At 34.7% G+C, this 20523-nt stretch overlaps 1 protein-coding gene across 5 annotated transcripts in view; it reads right to left on the reverse strand.

Moving 5' to 3' along the window:
• KIAA0825 (KIAA0825 ortholog) overlaps positions 1 to 20523 on the reverse strand; it is a 240843-nt gene that overhangs the window by 95253 nt on the left and 125067 nt on the right. For 4 of the 5 annotated variants that reach the window (XM_065655929.1, XM_065655928.1, XM_065655927.1 and 1 more), the window contains exon 20: positions 16823 to 16917. The exons of the other annotated variant lie outside the window; for it this stretch is intronic. In XM_065655929.1, coding sequence (XP_065512001.1) covers positions 16823 to 16917 — 95 coding nt within the window. The remainder of the gene's footprint in view (positions 1 to 16822; positions 16918 to 20523) is intronic. 5 annotated transcript variants of the gene reach the window in all.

The raw sequence follows: 20523 nt of genomic DNA on the forward strand, positions 1-20523 counted from the left end.
ATATGTTATGATGCAGTATACCCTTCTGCGAGATAAAGAGGATGCAATTTTTTTGATAATTGGGATTTAGCTTCAGAAATAAATCCTACAATAGCTTGGCAACAAATAAATATTCTTTGTTACTATCAGGTTTAAAGATATGATCAGGAAGCTATGCAACACAGGGATGGATTCGGTCTTTGTTACCACAGCAGGTTTTTACCATTTGAAATCCTGTGCCCCCTGTAACCGCACTGTCATTCAGGTATTGACTTTTTATTTCATTCAGGAATTGCGTGTATGATGTAATTAGGATAACACCTATATAAGACATATTTATTAAAAGATAGCACAATGGGATGGAAAAAAGTAAAAACATTTCAAAAAATTGTAATACATTGCAGATCATCTTGGCTCTAGAAAGATGCCATAGCTACCATACCATCCATTAGCTTATTCATAGTAAAAAAGGTTATATAGATACTTATTTGTCTTCCCCCCCTCCTCCAACTTTGATAATAAAACTTATAATCTGCTATTCAAAAACTGTAAATCCTGATTTAACACAAAGAACAGGATACAAATTCCTTATCTATGCTAAATAATTTTACTAATAGAACAGTATTAAAAATAAGACATATGTTCTCATTGTTTTTAACACCATTAACCTTTAGAAATGATTGATTGTGCTACACCAATAACATTCAGTGAGTTCAAAGCTCATCTATTTTTTATGGAAATCTTACAACCTGCTAGTTAAATTAAAGGTTAAATATACATAAAGTCTTAGAACAAAACACAAAGTATTCCATATGTATGTAGCTCATAAGCAGAGTACACAAACACACACACACGTAAATCTATCTGCATTTAAAAACACATGTCTAAAAAAAACCCCTCGATTGTCATGTAAAGACTTCAAAGGTAGAGTTAAAGAATTTGATATCTGTGCAATATTACACAACTAAGTCTATTAAGCTAGGAACTGCCTACTAACTTAAGAACTCCACTGACATCACAGTTATAAAAGACAAATGTCATTGAAATCATAATCAGAGATAAAGACATGTTTGCTTCCACACATCGATTCTCAAAAAGCATTTTACTTGAAGTTAGAAGAAAGTCCAGGGCCTATTTAACTTGTTTAATAACAATTATGCAAACACATATATGCATAACTACATCACTAATTTATTTTTATATATAACATGGGGAAGCAGAAATATATGGTAAGTATACATATATGCATTCAGTACAAATTCAGTTAACATTTGAACGTCTTCAGTGTTTGAATAAACATAAACACACAACATATAAATATATAAATTATGTGGTGTATACACATACTCCCAAGCAACAGATAAATTAGCAAGAATCATACAAAACAAAATCAAATCTAATCTCAGCAATAAAGATTGCACATTTCCAAGTACAACACAAACACACACGGACATACATTTATTTTATTTTTTAAGAATAATCATAATTGAATTAGAATGATGTATGTTTCATATTTTATCTTGACAGCTTCTGTATACTCAGGCAGAGCCCATTAAACGAAAGCATACAGCAGGTTACTTGTTGAATAATGTATTTCAAGTACTTAAAATTACTAGGGATTTGACTAAGATCTGCACATGAATACATATTTTGGACTTAATTTTCTGCATTGGCATTTCTTCAGCTGAATATACTTTAAATTCTACAATGAACTCAGTTAATATTAGGCTTTTCCAGGACATAACAAAGGTAATAACACTACCTTTACAATATAAACTTTATGACATTATGAATAAAACTGACAAGTGTAAAATTTGATCCATAAACTAAGTGATATACTTATGTTAATTTACCTTTTAAAAGATATTATGTGTTGCTCAGTTTTTTTGACAGGGCTTCCATTCATCCTGACGACATGTTGAAAAACACTATATTTTCTCTCAATAAGGAAAATCACTTTATCCACTATCATTCTCATTCTGTCTCAATAAAAAAATCAATCATCGAATACTTGTTTCCAAGTTCTACTTGTTAAACTGCCAATTTATGCACACTGTTCAACTCAGCTCAAATTCTTTCAAGACTACTTGTTATTCTTTTAAATATGTTTTTAATAGTGTTCAACTTTTAAAAGAACGAGAAGAAAATAAAACTATATACATATTATAGCAATTTTACATTTAGAAGTCTGTGATCTGATGATGTTCAGAACCTTCATTTTTATAAGAAAAAAACCAAAACTAAATCTTCTATGTGGTTTTCAAAGTAATAAAGGTCTGATTGATCCCACTGACTAAGGCAATTGCATCGGTTGTCTAAATGGTAGTAACGTCAATGTCAGATATGTGGTTATCTTTTCATCTTGGCCTATTCTCAAATGTAAAAATCAAATGTTTGAAGGACATTTCACTGACCTGTTATGGCCTCTGCAACTCTCAAACACAATACTACTATTCCTCATATAAGTGCCACATTTTGGATAAAAAACCACTTCATCAATGATGCCTTTGCGACATCTGGCGGTCCTTATTATACATAAACTTTAGGTTTGTTTCTTTGTTGGGCGCTTTCAGTTGTTGTTGCGTACTTTCAGTATATCATTTTTATTCCATTTATGTATTTATTTGCAAACCTACCAGTATGTAAAACTTTAGTCCAAAAGGCTTTGATACCCCCTAGCGGGGGGACAAAAGCAATTTAGTCTGCAAAAAACAACGAGGTCTACCATGAATCCAGATGGAGCAAAAGGTCACAAATCTTGAGATGCAGTGACATCATGACAATAAGACACTTTTGAGACAGAAGCTGGCTCATTCTGAATATAAAAAGGACACAGATCAAATTCTCCCACGCATTTAAAACTATAGAGAAAAATAAGCATACGAAGACCTCGATATAGATGCTTAAAAGAGGAGAGTTAAAGCATACCTTTAGTTTTCACAATTATAAGACGCCACTGAGAACTTGACAAGCCTGCTTCAGAAGATATAAAAGCTTTATTTTTATGTTATTATCGGATGCTGAGAAAATGCCATTAAAGAAAAAAACACTCAGTTCACAGGGTGTGCACTCACTATAACACCCCAGCTCTTTTAAAATTAATTCAGTTATACCAAAGCTTGTTCTGCATGTGTCAGTCTTATTATTTATCATTTCAATAAACTATGAGAAAAGTATTTTAAGCAACAGAAGAATTATCTTCCTTTCTTCATCCCTCTTCCTAACCTATTTCAGTGCAGTCGGAAAAACCCATTCTAATTTCTTTATTACATTAACCACAGGAATATTTGACATCAACTTTGTGAAACCATGACTTTGCTAATTCTTAGCCCAGCAGGAGGAACTAGTATGTTGTTTAAACTCTATTTTTCACTTGTTCTAACAATTAGCATTCCAAAACAATAGATGATAAAATAACCAAAAGATTAAATGTATATTAGTAAATGTTTTTTCTTTAACAAAAAAAGAAAAAAAAAAGTCAACAGAATATTTTCTTACGATTAAAAAAAAACCACTTCAAAATCCATTCCACGAGATATGGAGTGTCACTTTAAATTCTGTTTTGCTGCCTCACAGTAAATATTCACTTAAATACTTTACTGTTCTGAAACTAGTAACACAGTATCTTGTATGGACATAGGTTTGTCCTCCTATGAACAGATACATAGCATGTGTTGCTGACATTCAAGAATGGTTTCTAATAAATCATAACTGAAATAAAATTGAAAAAAATCGTCTCTCAAAACTGCTCTTGGGACTGAATACATTTAGTGCATAGCGTAATGGTCTGGTTCACTGCTGTTTCATTTTACAGAACAAAACAGTACTGCACCCTCAGAATATCTAGTAGGCCCCCATAAAAGCTATCATTCAACTAATTTCAATTAAAATTTCTATAGCTTGAATTTTCAGCATACCTATATTGACAAGATACTGACCATGTACCGTGGGGCAGGCAAGGGTGGTTTGTAGACCACAGATACGCAACCACAAGATAAACAGATGGCCACAGAAACACTTCTAATTGCAAGTAGTCTCCTTCTCAAGCCCCAGAACTGCAAACATGCGATCCAGTTCAATTCCAGCTATTGTATTCAATTCACAGAGACAACTCATTAGATTAAGGATATGAATAAGCTGTTTCAGGATTATGTTTTAGTATGGAATAAAAAGATTCACCACTCATTAATCCCCAGGTAGGAAAATTCTGCATGTGACAGCAAGGATGGACTAAAACGAGAAAACTAAATTTGGCAAAAAGAAAACAGAGTAGAAAATGTAATGAAAATGCCACCAGGAAACAAGAGTTCTCTCCCAATCACTGTAAATGAGACTGTTAACACAAAGGAATAAAAACACATCTAGGATTGGTAGGAGCTGTAGAGATGGCAATGTAAAATTCTGGAGTAATATAAAAACAGAACCGAAAAACAAAGCAGCCATCAGTCCATATTCAACAAACATCTATACGTACTCAAAGAACAAAAAATAGAGACCTTCCATCTCACCCCCTCCCCTGATATAAAAGATATGACAGAATCATTATGGAATGGATCATATTTTTGGGAGATGGAACACTCACCTATAAACTACATAGAACAGACTGATTAAATCAAAAAGATGAACTTACAGTGATAAATCTAACAAATTTCACAAATGGAAAACCATTCTAGTTAAAACTATATGGACAGACCTCTAGAATACATGTTTCTAGAGCTATCATACCAAATCCAGATTTACCAAGAAGGATACTGATTACTCAAAAGATTCAGACCAAGAAGACAAAGTCAATGAGTATCCTAGTTAGAATGATTTTAGGTATTTTCATATAAAATGATCCAATAATATACTGGTAAATAGTTTGGAAATACAATTTTGACACTTGCAGGGATTATTTTGTGGAAGAATTTGTTGCACAGCAAAAAAAGAAAAAAGAAAAATTGTTGTTAGTATAATCTAATTTAATAGAAGAAGCTGAAATAAAAATTAAAGCAGCTGAGAACTCAGCAATGGGGACTGTGCTATAATGCAATTCTATATTCTGCAGTCAGAAAAGATACATCACTTAATTTCAGAAGGTAATACATATGAAGGACTATCAAAAGACTGAAGGTCAGAAGATCTTAAACTGAAAACCTAAAACCATAGCAATTTGGCAAGGCTAGAGGGAACACACATGAGTTCCTGAGAACTGTAAGAACAAAATAATTCTTAGAGATACAAAGAGTAATAAGATTGATTTCTTTTGAAATAAGAAATGGAGGGAGTTTTTTTTGTTTGTTTGCTTGTTTGTTTTGTTAAATAGAGCTGGAAAAACATTTGCAAAAACAAATAAATTGATGGAAGAATTAGAAGATCGTGTTATAAGGAGCAGTTTCTGTAGAGGAAACTCAACCCTCACTAATCTGGGCATAAATCAAGTAAATAACAAATTGACATTTATACTTCTAAATGCATTAGAGTAACTTCCTTACATTTCTGTAAAATAAACTAAAGCATGGTCTTAAGACCTCAGAATATGTTAATTTTCTACTAGAAAAGTTTACCAATAATGAAGACACTACGAAAACTACGAAAGCTTCATCACACCAACCTTGTTCTAGGCTCACTACGTTTCCTGGTGGAAAGGTACTAGAGAAGCAGTACCCTTTGCCACCTGACTATCGCTGAATCTTTTTTGCTCAGAAATTTATCGCCTGAAGCTGGATAACTCAACAGCGGTTGGTATCAAATCATTTTGTTTTGGGCATGATATTGGAGACTGATATTCGAGCCTAAATTCAAAATTTCTGAATGTCATAGATCACACTGACAATTTTGGGTTGAAGTTTAGATGGACGGAGGTCAATGATCTCTTTATGAGAACAAGTGTCCAGAGAACTGCTGCTGTATCTCTCACCTACATTCAACCTTTAAGACATCGTTATGCTGTTGGCCAACACTGGCAAAAGCTAATAGAACTGTTCTCTGTAAGTCTAATAATTCCAATTTTGAGAGTGCGTTTAATTTTCAGTGTCTGATAGTAATTGTAATTACTCCTTTTTTCTGAAGAGGTCTAACATTTGGAATACCATAAAATGCAACTCCGTTATTGCTAATCTTCAAGGCACATGTGGAATTTCTTAGGCAGATACTAGAAAGAAGAGAGACAGATATTGGCTGATGTCACCGGCTATTCAATTTCAAAGACATATGATCACATGTCTTTTGCTCATCTTTGCTTAATACAGGTTGATGCTTCAACTGCTGTTGAGTTGGAGCTGGATCTAAAAAAATGAGCTTGGCCTTAGCCTGAGTCATATGTATGATTTATTCTGAACAGGGAGCTTCTGCTTGTTTCTCTGAAACCACATTTGGGGGTTGTAGAAGGAGAGAGCTGGCAACATATTTCAGCTTGTGGGTATAATATAAAAAATCCTAGAAAAATGACACTTGCAGCAAGCATCAATTCACTTAATGAACGGAGTATATGCTTATCAGATGTTCTGTGATCATCGTGAAAGGCCCTTGGTCTCCAGATGAGTTTAAGGTGCTGACTATGACCTAATGAAAGTAATAAATAACCTGTGCCTGGCCTGCTGGAGAACTACCTTTCCCTCTGTGAAATGCAGTTGTTTCAGTGCAGCAGAGACATGCTGGAGAAGAATCTCTTTTCTCAAAAGAGAAAAAGAAATTAAGGAACATCTACCAGATTAGATCAATTTCTGTACATGGGCATGCACGTACTCCAGCATGCAAGGAGACAGCAACGTACCAAAGATCTGCAATACAGTTTTACTATATTAATGGAACATCAGCTCACATTTGAAACCATGGTTTATTTAGTTTCAAACAGAATGTCTGTAAGGTCACTGTCACATGTTCCTCCTCCAAATTCATGTATTTACTATTCAAATACCATTCTTTTTTAATTGCAAAAATTATGAAAATAGTGTATCAAAATTTCTTATGCAACAACCACTTTTCCATTGAGCTATGTGAGAGAACACCCAATTGTCTATGCATTCACTTTGAGACTAGTAAGTACGCTAAATGCTATTTCTATAGCATGATCTGACAGTCACTCCTTATGAAACAATAAATGAGATGATGTTAAAAATATGAGAAATGAAAGATAAATTTACTTTTTAAGAGAATCTACTACTTAACATTTTTAAAGATTTCTTTTGTACTTGGAAGACAATAAGAAAGCCTTTGATTTTCTATATACCATTTACAGAGGTTTAACTATATATCACATAAATGCTTTTAGTTTTTATCCAAATGTGCTGTTAAATTACCCATGTAATTATCCCAAGAGAAATCATTATACTTTTTTATTGTTAATGTCATTAACACTGTAACAGGAAGAGTTTGGTTGTGTTTAAATTCAGCTGTCATAGTCTTTATTAGTACAATTAAAGGGATGATTTCTGTATAGTTCTAGAGGGTGTTTTTTTGTGGGAGTGTTTAATCACTGTGTTAAAGCAACAACAGAAAGTTAATGGGAAAAAATATAGGCAATAATCTATGGTCAAACTGGAAATAAACACAATTCTCCCTGATCCCAATAGTAAAAGCTGTTTTAAAATACAATGCCATTGAAGTGAAATTACAACAGTTCTTTCTAAAATGGGTGACATGACATGACAGCTGTATATACTTTAACAAGCCCTCCAATAACAAGCAGTAGCACTACATTGAGTAATCCGGTAAAATCTGTTACAGATATATCTTAAAGACAAGTATATTTAAATATCCGCTTACAGAGCCTTGTAAAGGCGAAGAAGATATCACTTTTGATATAACACTATTTTAATACCTTATTATTTCATCAATAAATGCAGCACAATTGCTTCCTTGCCTTTTGCGTGCATTACAGTATTGCTGAGCCAGCAGGCGTTGTACTTAGATACAGTTCCATTGATTTACATTGGATAAGACCAAAATAACTTTGCAACTGGCAATCCAGGCATGAAAAAAGTGAAGAATATGGATTATAAAGTAAAATTTATTTCTAGATATGAAGCTCAAGACTAAGACAGATGTGCTAAAGAGGGAAACAGAAGATCAGACTAATTTTATGAAGAAATTCCTCATCCCAGATGAAGGTGAGACACTCTTCTCATCTGCTTCAGAGTTTGAAGAAGAATTTTAATTATCATGAGCATCCATATTTGGAAAAATATGAGAATTAGGGAGACCAAGGAATTAGCACACACAATAATCCAAGCAAATTCATATTCATCGCTCTTTGGCAAAGTAAAATTAATATTTATATACAGGGAGTATATCTATTTAAAGATAATCTGGGGGAAAAAATTTTACTGGGGAGGTATAAGTCCTCTGACTAGACTCTACTTCATTCCAGGGGATCCACAGAGTTTAAAGAAGAATGATGTGGAAAAATTGTACAGAGATTTCATTACTCGGCTTCTTTTTACAGGTTTTTCCCATCATTGCAGGTGAAAAATCCACTGCAGGTTGAATAAACAATAAAACCTTCTAAATCATTTCACTTTAAACATTTTATGGCTTTCTGTCTACATTGCAGCACTACAGCCTAAATTAATCTTTGTTCCAGGTAATTTTTGTACTAGAGGAAAGGACTGAAAAATCATGAAGAAAATGCCCAGTCATTTGTATGCAGAAAATACCTGCATTCATTTTTTTCTGTTAAAGCTTTTGCACACAATTTATGTGTACAAAAATTTATAATACCAAAAATATTTACACTTACAATTGCAATCAAAATTGCATGTCCATTTAAACGAACTAGTTATTGTATTAAAATGAGCAAAAGATGAAAACAGTATCAGCTTTCTCTTTTGTTTCCTAAACTAAATAGTATTCCTTGGAAAACAAATATTTTTGTTTTAAAAAAAATCAATAGTGAAAACATGCCCGAGTTGTGTTTTTCAGCTAAAATGGAAAGACAAAAGTTGAGGAATGTTTATAGATGTGTCTAGTTTAACAGTTTCATGTGCTGGATGTGACTTTCACAGTCTGTTGGCAGTCTGCAGGAAAGCCATCACACCTGTGACTTGGTTGTTGATTAATGAGTCTTTCAATTCATCGCTACCATCTGAAGAAGGGCCGTGGCCTTTCTAAGCTTCAGTGGTTCATTCGCCTTCAACTGCAGTCCTACCAAGGTATCTTCCATAAAGAAAATCACACCTGGTTAAGGCTAATGAAAACCTCAATATGTCATTTTCTAGACAAGTCAAAAAGCATGTAAAACTATTAAAAAGATGTATTCAAGCAACATGAATGCAGTTTTGTCATAACCTGTCAATCTAAAGACTAACATAAAAAAGCTTTCTTCAATGACATCTTCCAGTGTCAACTATTAGAATGACAATTCTGAATTCCCTCCTTGCTACATGATGCAGGATGCATAATGGTTTCCCACTCTTCGCAAAGACTAAATTTTGTCGTTAGGTCCCAGAAAGAAGTTCACAGGGTGAAAAAACAAAAACACAACAGACAAACAGTTTTTCTGGGCCAGATTATCAGTCAGCATCAGGAACCCCTAAATCACAGTGTCTGTGCAAATTTTAAACTGACAGTCACATCCAAGGTCAAGAGAAAGCACAACGTTGTTCTCCATTGCCTTTGGAGGAAAACTAATGGGCCTACCCCTTCCTAAGAAGACTGCAAGGTAATTCAAACTAGCTGAGCAATTAAGCACAACTAAAGCTGAGCAACCTCACCTTTGTTGCCACCTGGGACCGGGCGCACAACAGTTCTCACGGACCACCTACTATATGGTAGCTTTGTGTCTTGAAATTTAGTCAAAAGAGCTAGGTTTTACTCTAGACTTTGCTACAGACTAATTTTGCAGCCTAGAAGAAATCTTAAAGGTAACTTGCAAGACCAGATTTTCTACCTGTTTAACTTCGATAGTTATACTTCCCCATCTACCTTACAGGGGATTTACATGTCTAGACTCATTACAGCTTGGAAAGAAGTTGGGATTCCTGTATGGAAATTGAATTACTTTGCATTATTAGCACTTTGCTGAAAATCCTTTATCTAAAAGAAGCAGAAGGAAGAAACAACGGGTTGGTGGGCAAAACAGACTTTTGGCTTGTTGGCTTGTGTCCTGCAGCCTCTTCCTTTGTAGGTGTAGCACAAAAGCACACAGATGGATGATTAGCTAAGCCGGTGAGTACAGTTAGTGTAGCCAGTACTCTCCATGTATTAATACAAATTTAGAGCTTTCGTACACACTTAGGATCACTATATATCTATTAAGAATGAAAACTGGGATCCAAAAGGCTCAGAAAAAGGAAGAAAAGAATGGACAAGAAGACAAACATGATTATCTCCACTTAAGATCCTTAGTGAGCAAGAGGATGAGAGAGAGAGTTGAAAGGAAGGCAAATTTTCTGCAGATGAAAGGAAGTATCTATTTTTAAGGAAACTCAGCCAGGTCATGGGATGGCAATCACCAGGTTAATTAGACAGTGACATAAAATGTGTCACACTTCCAAAGAATGATTTGTGGTTGCAGTACATAAAAACATATCATTATGAAGAAAAGATATATACTTTTAAAGAAAACAGTGAAATGTGAATCTTAACAATAAATGCACATATGCGTTATTAACACTAATATATTGCATTTACTTAGCATTTTTTCCATCAAAAAATAGCAAAGGACATAAAAATTTGGACAAACATTACCTAATTTTAAATGGAGAAACCAAGATACACTGAGACATTATTAGAAGAACGGGGTTTAGACCACAGGCCTATGCTCTAGCCAATAAGCTGTGCTTAATATACTTTTGAATGTAAAGCATGTATTGCCAATACTGTCTTGCGGTTTTCTTTTTTTACTTTTTTACTTTTTACAGAGGCCAGATTTGAGCAATGGAAACAGCATCAAATCAGAATGAAACCTTATTTAAGCAAATTTATAGTTGTCAGTTAAAAGAGAGTTGAAAAGTACATACTTCCATATCCTATGTATGCAAAGGACTCATCATAAAGGACTTCTCAGTACTAAAAAGGAACTCAAATTAGCTGAGTTTAACTGGGAGACGGCAGTCCCTTCCTTTTTAGCATCTTTTGTTGGAGATTGTTGATGGAGAATATTGTTTTATTCATAGGATTCGTGAACATGTCTGCAGGAGAGAGACACTGCTAACAACCAGAGAAGCCCAAAGCGTGCTGCACATGGGAAGTTTCACCTTTAGCCTCACCGGCTTGTGAAATTTCTGCTACAACTGCACACATACCAGTGACCAGAGTGGCAGCCACACTGTGTGTAAAACAGAGTCCTGTCTTCCCTCTTGCTTACCGATCTACATTCTGCTGCCAACGCTTTAAATCTGCCAGTCAGCGAACTAAGCCTACTTCTGACAGATCCTCTAAGGTCAGAGTACAGTTTCATTAGCTATGTCAGAAGAGGATAAGCAGATGGAGGATAATCCTTATGTTGACGGATGTGACATATACCTTGTTATTGACCAGCTCATTTACGGAAAAGGGTCCTTGCTTATCCAGAAAGGTCAAAATCAGATTTTTCTCAAAATCCCAGTGGCTTTTTTTTTTTTTTTGTACATCCAGCAGTAGGGTCTAAACCTGACTCTGTGATCAATGAAGAGATGTGCAATAATGGATTAATACCTTTCACCTGCTTCTTTTGATACAGAAACAATGGAATATCGTCTTTCACAGCCTCCCATGCATTTCAGAAAGCCTGTTCGCGCATGCATTACAAGGGCATCCATTATAATCTCACCAAGCAGGTGGTGATTACTGCAGTATTAATGGCATCCCAGTTCTTCACCAACACATCATTAATAGTTGACTTGTAGCCATAACAATATGGATTTCCAATACCCAGTGATGTGGATACAAAAGGTCTAGGAGCATCTGCAGTTTGGAAGGAGGACTGAGTAACACATCCAAAAGTACACTAGACGCAACATTGGCATTCTCTGCCACGCAGATAAGCTCTTGTCTTGGCATCACACCAGTAACTGCTCTTCCACTATTTGTTTCTTCTATGAAGAAAAATTGTTAGAGAACTTCCTACCTTTTCATATCCTGGGTATTTTTACTCATTTCTCAGATTTGAGCTTTTACAGAGTTGCATAAAAAGTCTTTCACAGACAACAAAGCGCATGCAGTTTGCTGACATTCTTTTCAATTTCAAAACTACATAATACATTTTTCCATGTGTTGATAAACTGGATTTTAAAAGAGCATTTTCTGGATATCTAGATAATCAACAACACAATGAATATAAACATTTTCTATAAATAGTTCACCATATGGCTACCATTCTGAACAGATGGTGTCTGTGTATCCACTAGAATATACAAGAGCTAGGCAGATTTTGCCCTGCAATCATTCGAAATTCTAACAAGAATTTTTGACTTAATTTCAGTTTTATCAAGTTTAATCAAGGCAAAACATATAATTTTATCACCTAGCTCTAGTATGGGGAACAAATGCCACAACTATACTAACAAATCTATTTGCAAAAGGCAAGTCGACAGTCCACACTCAATCCAGTCAAAAGGATTTCAGAAAAGAGAAACACCAGGTGTAAAGAGTTCTTAATCTTAGGGTGGCACCCTGCAGCCAAGGACAGCCTTTACTGTCCTGAAAGACAGTTTCACTTGCAAATGGCCCAGTAGTTTATTAAACAGAAAACAGTCTGGAATATGTTAAGAAAAATTCTGGAGTCCAAAGAACATGAGAGTCTGTGAATATTTTGCAGCAAGCATTACTAGAAAGCCTACATATTTAATTCAGTTTTAGTAGAAAACAAATGTACTAATTTTGTCTAGTTTCCTTAAAGCAAATATACAAATAGTTCCAAGTTTTCTACTAATTTTGAGGAAGTTGCTGGGCAGTTGATAATATTTACCAAAGGAACACATGACTGGAAGTGAATCACTTGATCTTTCCTGTTTCAACTAAAAACTACTTAAGCTCATATCACCGTGCAAATGCTTCCTAGAAAACTCTTCTTGAGCGACACTGGTTTATCCGTTAAAAATCATCTTCTAATTTCCAGTCTAGATGTTTTTAATGACATTTCTTATCCACTTGAACAAATATTGGTTTTCATCTGTCTAATTTTTCTCACTTGGTCCTGTTTCTCTTTTGATGCATTTATGGTAAACTGACATACTCCTCTCTGTTATTAAGTTGTTGTGCTTCCTTTTCTCAAGATCTTGTACATGACTGTCATTGGCATTGCCAGTCATGAGCTCTTCTCTGTCCATCCCTGTAGCTGCTCCTGCTCAGAAAAGCAAATTACTACAATATTGGAGAATGGCTTCAAGTGTTACAAAAGTGTCTCAGTTGTTTCTCGTAATTATAGTGAGTGGAATGTAGTTATTCTCTACAGTAATGTATTCGGTGCACCTGAAAGTCCTGTAGAACTGCACGAGGAAGGTCACATCTCAGAACCGGCAAAATATTAATATATTTTAACTATGTACAAGTTGCCAAGATACTTCTCTGAAAACAAATGATTGGAAAGTATTTAACTTACATATCATTATAAAGGAGCATACATGAACAAGAAGGGTGACTGCAGGGCACCGTGCTTTGGGTTTGTGCCTCTGTGTTGACAACACACCAGCTTCTTGGCTACAGCTGAGCAGGGTTTGCACAGCAACACGGCCTTTTCTTCTTCCCTGGGGGGGACACAACTGGGACAGCTGGCCCACAATGACCAGAGGGACACTCCATGCCATACAAAGGTTGTGCACAGCAGTAAAAGCTAGAGAAGGGAGAAGGAATGGGGGGATGTTTGAGGTTTATGAGCATGACAGTGATTAAAAGTTGAGATATACGTGAATTAAGCAATAACTAAAAGCACATGGTCTTCTTGTCTTAATATATGTATTAGAGGTAGGGAATTCCCATTTGCTACAGAAAGATCTAAGGATGTATAAATGAGTGCCAAGATTCAAAAAAGCAGCATCAGTGTAAGTATGCAGGACATTTTTTAAAACTTGGGTAAATCAAGTACTATAAGTTAGCTGAAAGTTAATGGGCTTGTTATTAAAAGATACTATTTTGAGTATAACTGAAAAGTATGTTTTAACTTTTACTCTTGCAGCTCAAACTATACATACGAAAAAAAAAAAGACTGAGAAGTAAAATTAGAAAGAAAAGGAATTCATCTATATATCCCCTTTCTTCCTGTAAGGAAAACTTTACCGTTTCTAAAGATATGAAATGTAAATAGGGATGAACATCACGTATTCTATGTTACTGCTTATTGCTCAACTTTGACAACCTTTTCCTGATAGCGTTGTGTATTTGAAAACCTTGAAATAAAATAATATCACTAACCATCCACATCTTTCATTTGAAAAACCTCATAAACACTTTTACTTTGAGGATCATAGGAATGCATGGATTACAGCGGCCAGCAATGAGTAGCACCCAACAATTCATTCCCTTTTTAACCAGTTCTAAAAGCCTTTTACTTTCCCCTAACCACCAACCAATTAATTTGCCTACTACTTGCTGGCTCTGGGACAACGCTCCCTTAACCCCCTCCCACCTAACTCACTCACTAACTAGGTTAGGGGAGCATTTCCCTTGTAAATGAGTCCCTTAAGCATTTTTATTTTTTTTTTTTTCCCACCAAAGAGAGAGCAGAGCATACTTATTTTACTTCATATGCAACAGACAGTATTTCTCTTTAAATGTAAAAAAAAAAGGAAAAAGACCCCGATATCACTGTGCATAAGTAAAAGTATTTTTGTCTGCACAGAAGAAACTGATGAGGAAAGATTCAGCGTGTGTTAAAGGGAGTAATTGAAGTATTATACCACTCAACTTTATAAACCGAGGGTTCAAGTACTGTCCTTAGTTTGGATTAACTCACCTCGGGGGACAAATTGTAGGAACAGAATGGGTCCATCATAAACAGGGGCTCCAAACAATCACACACCCATTCAGCTTGAACCGTAACTCCTGAGCACAAGGTAAGGCTGAAATTTACACAGTTTTTGGAAGGAGTGTGAAGAATTGGCTAAAGATCAGGCTCACCGGAGTCATTGCAAAGCTTACTTGAGTAGCCACGAGGCCAGCCAGAATTGCCCCAGACAGCTGGAAAACGTGATAAAACATATTTTAGCTAAGCTAAAAACTAAGTCTTGTGAAGACAAGCTACGTTGGAGATGCTGGTCGCTACGGCAGGTATTAGATTAGCCATTCTACTTAATGATCACAGTGGGTTTAAATGATCTGTTGGTCTGTAAAGCGGAGTGGTTTGAATAATAAATCCATGAGCTAATCATTAATGGCTTGCATAATGTCACTTCTAGATGAGAATTTCCATATCATGTAGAAGGGCAATGAATGGAGACATTTTCAAATTAGGAAGGATGACAACAATTACAGCACTTATTAAATATATATAAAAAGAAGATGCAACAATAGACGATATGACAAAGGCGTGAAATACAGCGAAGGGCAGAGAAGACACATACATGACTTCTTTCTAAACTCTATAAAGAGATCAAAAGAAAAATGAAACGTGTTTTAAGATATCAGAGAAGATGAAATGTCCACAGAAAATGTACCCTCTGCAAATCACAGCAGTCCTCTCTGCTCCCTTTGGCTCATACTGATGACATCAACATGAAGGGAAGTTCAAGAACCAGCTTGAGTCTGAGACTTGCTATTAGAATATCTTTTAAAAGGGCAAACTGCTTCATTTTTAATGAAGGACAACTGTTAGCAATCAGCAGAAGAACTATCAAAGAAAAAATAATTAGTACTGAATTGTCTCTGCCATTTAACATAAAAATGACACTACTGGTACAGACCAAAAAGTCCATGAAGTTCCATATTCTGTCTGGTTGTGGGTAACAGATGACATCAAGAGGAGAATGGAGTGGCACATTTTCACCAGCATAATTTTTCGTGCAACTGCATCAGAATTTTGGAATATTATAATTTAGGTGGGAAAAGAATTAATCACAGCAAAATTATGAAAGAAGACTGGAAATAGACTGTACAAATATTTGACATATGAAATGAAGAATTAAATGTTTAACACTAACTGCCAGCGATCCATTGAGAAAATGGCGCAAAAAACATAGAAACATTTTTGACATTTTGAATTCACAGACTTTCGAAATTGTCACTCTAGTTTCTAAACAGAGAAACACTTCAGTTTAAAAGATGAGAGATATGACCACATTAGATATCATCACAAGGATTCAGCATTAAGAAGGGAATGCTAAACTTCTTAGTTTACAACATGTAAGTTCTCCAGTTTTCACAAGGATGTAAGTAGTAGATATTTTAGAAAAATACCCATTTTTTGCACCTACAATTTTCTGAATTTAACAAATTGCTATCAATTCTGCATTAAATATATCTGCTTATGAATTAAGCACTTAAATTTTACAAGGAAAAAACTGTTACAATATTAAAATAAGTTCCATTCATTAAAAACTATTAAGGGAACACTTTCTTTTTTTACACTTGTCATGCCCCCAGTTAAATTTCAGATTCATTGCAACTTGAGTATACATCCCCTAAGTTCTATGCTATGCAGCAGAAATCTCCCTGAGCAGTATAGGTTTCCAAAAGTTACCATTTATTTTTAAAGCACAATTTAAGGGCAATATCAACTCATATTCATGTCTCAGAAAGAAAAAGATATTATTAGGTTCTTCAAAACAGGAACTGAAAACCACCTTTGTATGGATCAAATACGCAAGACAACAAGTATTTATATATTGAATATTTAAAAATAAATGTGTAATTTATTTTACAAATTTCACCTGTAAAATCTTTGTGTATTAACTACTATAAAGTGAAAAAGACAACAGGGAAGTGCAATTATTTGCCAAAATCCCATTACCTGTGTCCCAGCAGCACTCTGAAGGTCATCTGATTCAGTCCCAAATAACCTGGCAGCAAGTTTGACCAATCCCAGTTCCATTCAGTAATGGTTGACTGTTGATACATGGCAAGAAGCTATTGTTAGTTATTAATCAGTGTTAATATGATCAGTAAATTAAAGCTCCAGCTGTGATATACTAACCAAGAAGGAGGGGGGTCTAGAACAAGGACTTAGACAGATGATATCAATCATGTCCACAGAAGATGTTTTTTATTCCAATAAGACAGCAATTAATTTATAAATCCATTTGGGGACATAGCCATTATTTATAAAAAGATAAATCAATTTTTTGAACCGTTATTCTTCCAACTGTTAATGGCATTCTGCCCAACCACTTTGTCTCAGAGCTTGACTCTTTGTTTGAAAAGCAAAATAATTGGCAACTTTTTATGTAACACCAATTCACATTTTCTGCTGTCAGCAAAAAGTTCATCATTAAAAACTTGGTATAGCTGGAATTCAAGGTTTAACCTGTATTATAATTAGAGTGATGTTCTATTTGTCTATTGTTTTGTAAGGCACTCCTGTCACCAGATGGTTATTATAAACAGCAATAAGTCTAGACAGTATGAACAAACATAACTCCATATTGCTTATTTAATAAATAAAAGCAATCTACAATAATAGTGGGCAGACGAAAGACTACACAAAACATTCTACAAAACAGTAACTCCTGTTGCATAATACTGATTTTCATTGTCAGTAATGGTCAAGTAGTGACTACAACTCAACATCCTTGAGAGGAAATAATTCAAAAATTATTGTTTTAACAGTAAAATAGCATTGAGTAGTTTAACAAAAAAAATTAAGCAAGACAAAACAATGGATATAAACCTAAATAAGAAGAGGGACGTATATCTTGCAGTTCATCTTCTTCTTACAAAAGGTGAAATGAAGATTAAGAAAGGTAGACAAGGGTAGCTAAAGAAATAATAATATGGTGTGAAAGTGGAAAGTGAACGAAGAAATAACAGTGAACATCTGATAAACAAAAAATAAGGGAAGAAGATTCAACTGAGAGAACAGTGGGAGTAGAAGAACACAGGGGAGAAAACAGGCAACTGTTCTATCTGAAGTAAAAAAAGACAAATAGATATGGAAGAAGTACTTTTAAAATCAAGAGGGATAAAACAGAGAAGGTAAAGAGCCAGCAGCAACAGTAAAAAAAAATAGGAAAATTTATAAGTATACTAGATAAAAATTCCGTCCACCAAACCGACCAGTTTGAAAAAAAGTCACTTCAGGAAAGGAATATTATTTATTTGTAGCATTTTTCTTCAGTGATACTGTTGAGGAGTTGCATAGCCTAGACTTAATCTTACTAGACAATGGAGGAGCAGCAGCACTGGCAGAGATTGAGGTGTCAGGACAAATTGATAAAATCAAGAGCAACAAGTTACCAGGACCAGATGGTGATTATTCAAGATTTTTACAGGAATCTAAGAATGAAGGGGCTGAATCGTTAACAGAATTGACACACTTCCTAGAATGAGCTACTGAAATAGAGGGTTGGAAGGTAAGAAACTTACATATCATTAATAAAAATGCTACAGCTGATTTCAAAACAGTGGTTCAGTGGCCTTCGTTTCAGGAGGAGTAAAATTTGTAGAAATTACGATTAAGTATCTTGCTAAATTTGACACAAGAGACAAATTAGCAAAACTAGAAGAGAAAAGTTAACCACTTTGATGTACTGCAATTTTTACATATGCCACCAAAGAATACATGGATGCTTACTACAAATCATCTTTTGGAATACTTTTGAAATAATTTATTTTAAGAAATCCTCTACTGAGGAAGCTAAGAGTGTGTCCACTGCACAGTGTAGACAAGTTCTTATATATTATATTATTATATATTGTAGTAATACGTTGTATAGCACAGTGTAACACAAACATTCTTCGTTTAGAGCTGAACCAGCTCTCTGGACCCACAAGCAGTATTGCCATGACTATTCCAACTGGCCCTTTTCAGAGAAAAGTTTTAAAAAGCAATACATGATTAACTCATTGACAAAATATGTTGTGAAAACAGCAGCTTGTTGGGACTTAGAATTTATAAAAGGATAAAAGGTTAGCTGATGTATTAGAAACACATCTAGTTACAACAGATTTAAAGAAAATCAAGAAATTCATCATGTATTATAAATGCCTAAGCTTTAGGGCAGTTGCCAATGAGTAAGAAATGAATTTAAGAAGAAATATATCCTTAGAGAAGAATAATTGTTCCTTACGAGTGCTGTAGGATCTTCTACAGGTACTGCTAATAGTCTTCTCAGAAAACCAGACACTGAGCTATACTGACCATTATTTTATAAAAAGACAGTCCCACATCACTAAATAAATGTGCAATTTTATAGTAAAGGGAACTAAGTTATTTAATAATATTATTAAACTCGGGAAATAAGTCTGTCATTGTCAACAACAGGGTTGGCACACCATACTTTACGGTCCATGATCTACTCTTTTTTTCTTTTAATTTAAAGATACTTTTCCATGCTCAGGTAGACATTATGCCAAAAGTTTACAAAATCCAAAGCAATTTAATATGAACTATCCCTTGTCTTCTGTTGATTAATAGAGCACTGCAAACCTGTCATGTAGCAGAAGAGTTCTGCCCTGAGTTATCACTACCTGAAGGTCTTATTCTACCATACTATTAACGAATTGAGAATTGAGGCATGGTAAACTCAGCATTTCAAATTGGAGTAAGCGATTCCGCAGCCCCTCAAATTCTGCAAATTTGAGATATACGTAAAGACACTAGTGGAAGAGAAAAAAGACGCTGTTAAAGCACGTTACTCTGGAGTGAGAAGCCTTGTGAAATTGGTATTAAACTCCTTTTTCAGGATTTGTATCTGCAACATAATAATGATTAACTATTCCTTAAACAAGTAAGGAAAAGAAAAATGACAGCAAACCAAACCAAACCAACAAAACCAACCAACCAAAAACCCAAGGAACCAAACAAAAGCCACAGCAGATATATTTTACAGCAATACACCTAGTTAAATAGTCCAAAATGCTCAAAACTGGGAAAGATTATACTATTTAAAAGAAGAGTTGTACTGAAAAAAGGACATCTTTCTACCACAAGTCTGTAAAGTGAATTTCATGACACTGTAATACAATTTCTTTTTAAATATTTGAAATTGAGGTGTAGAATCAAAACTGTAGATGATGGATTAGGAAGACTTGAGAAACTATGGTTGAAGATTAAGTGTCCAAGTGCCGTCAGAAACTACATATCATTTTGTGTAATTAATTGGTCATGTGGTGTTCTGGCTAAGATTTAGGCAATTTGATCTATTTTCTTTAACTGTTACATTACCAGAAAACTAATTTCTGTAACTAAATTACAATCCTTCACGTATTGCTAACATGGCTTAATGAAAACCATAGAATTGGATACTTTAGGCGTCTTTTTTTGTTTGCTTTTGGTTTGGTTTGGGTTTGGTTTGTGTTTTTTTTTTTCCCCTGCTTATTGTCACTGTTCTGTTAAATGTCTATTTTCAAAGCATCCTTTACCGTTCAACTTTTCTGTGAAAGACTCATCAAGAAGATTCTAAATGTGCACTTGGAGTTTTGCCCTGATTTTTCAAAGGACTAAGACTAGCCCTATATACCATTACATAGATGTAATAAATGTCTTTGCTACTA

This window comes from Caloenas nicobarica, chromosome Z (assembly GCF_036013445.1).
Source record: "Caloenas nicobarica isolate bCalNic1 chromosome Z, bCalNic1.hap1, whole genome shotgun sequence".
NCBI lineage: Eukaryota > Metazoa > Chordata > Aves > Columbiformes > Columbidae > Caloenas > Caloenas nicobarica.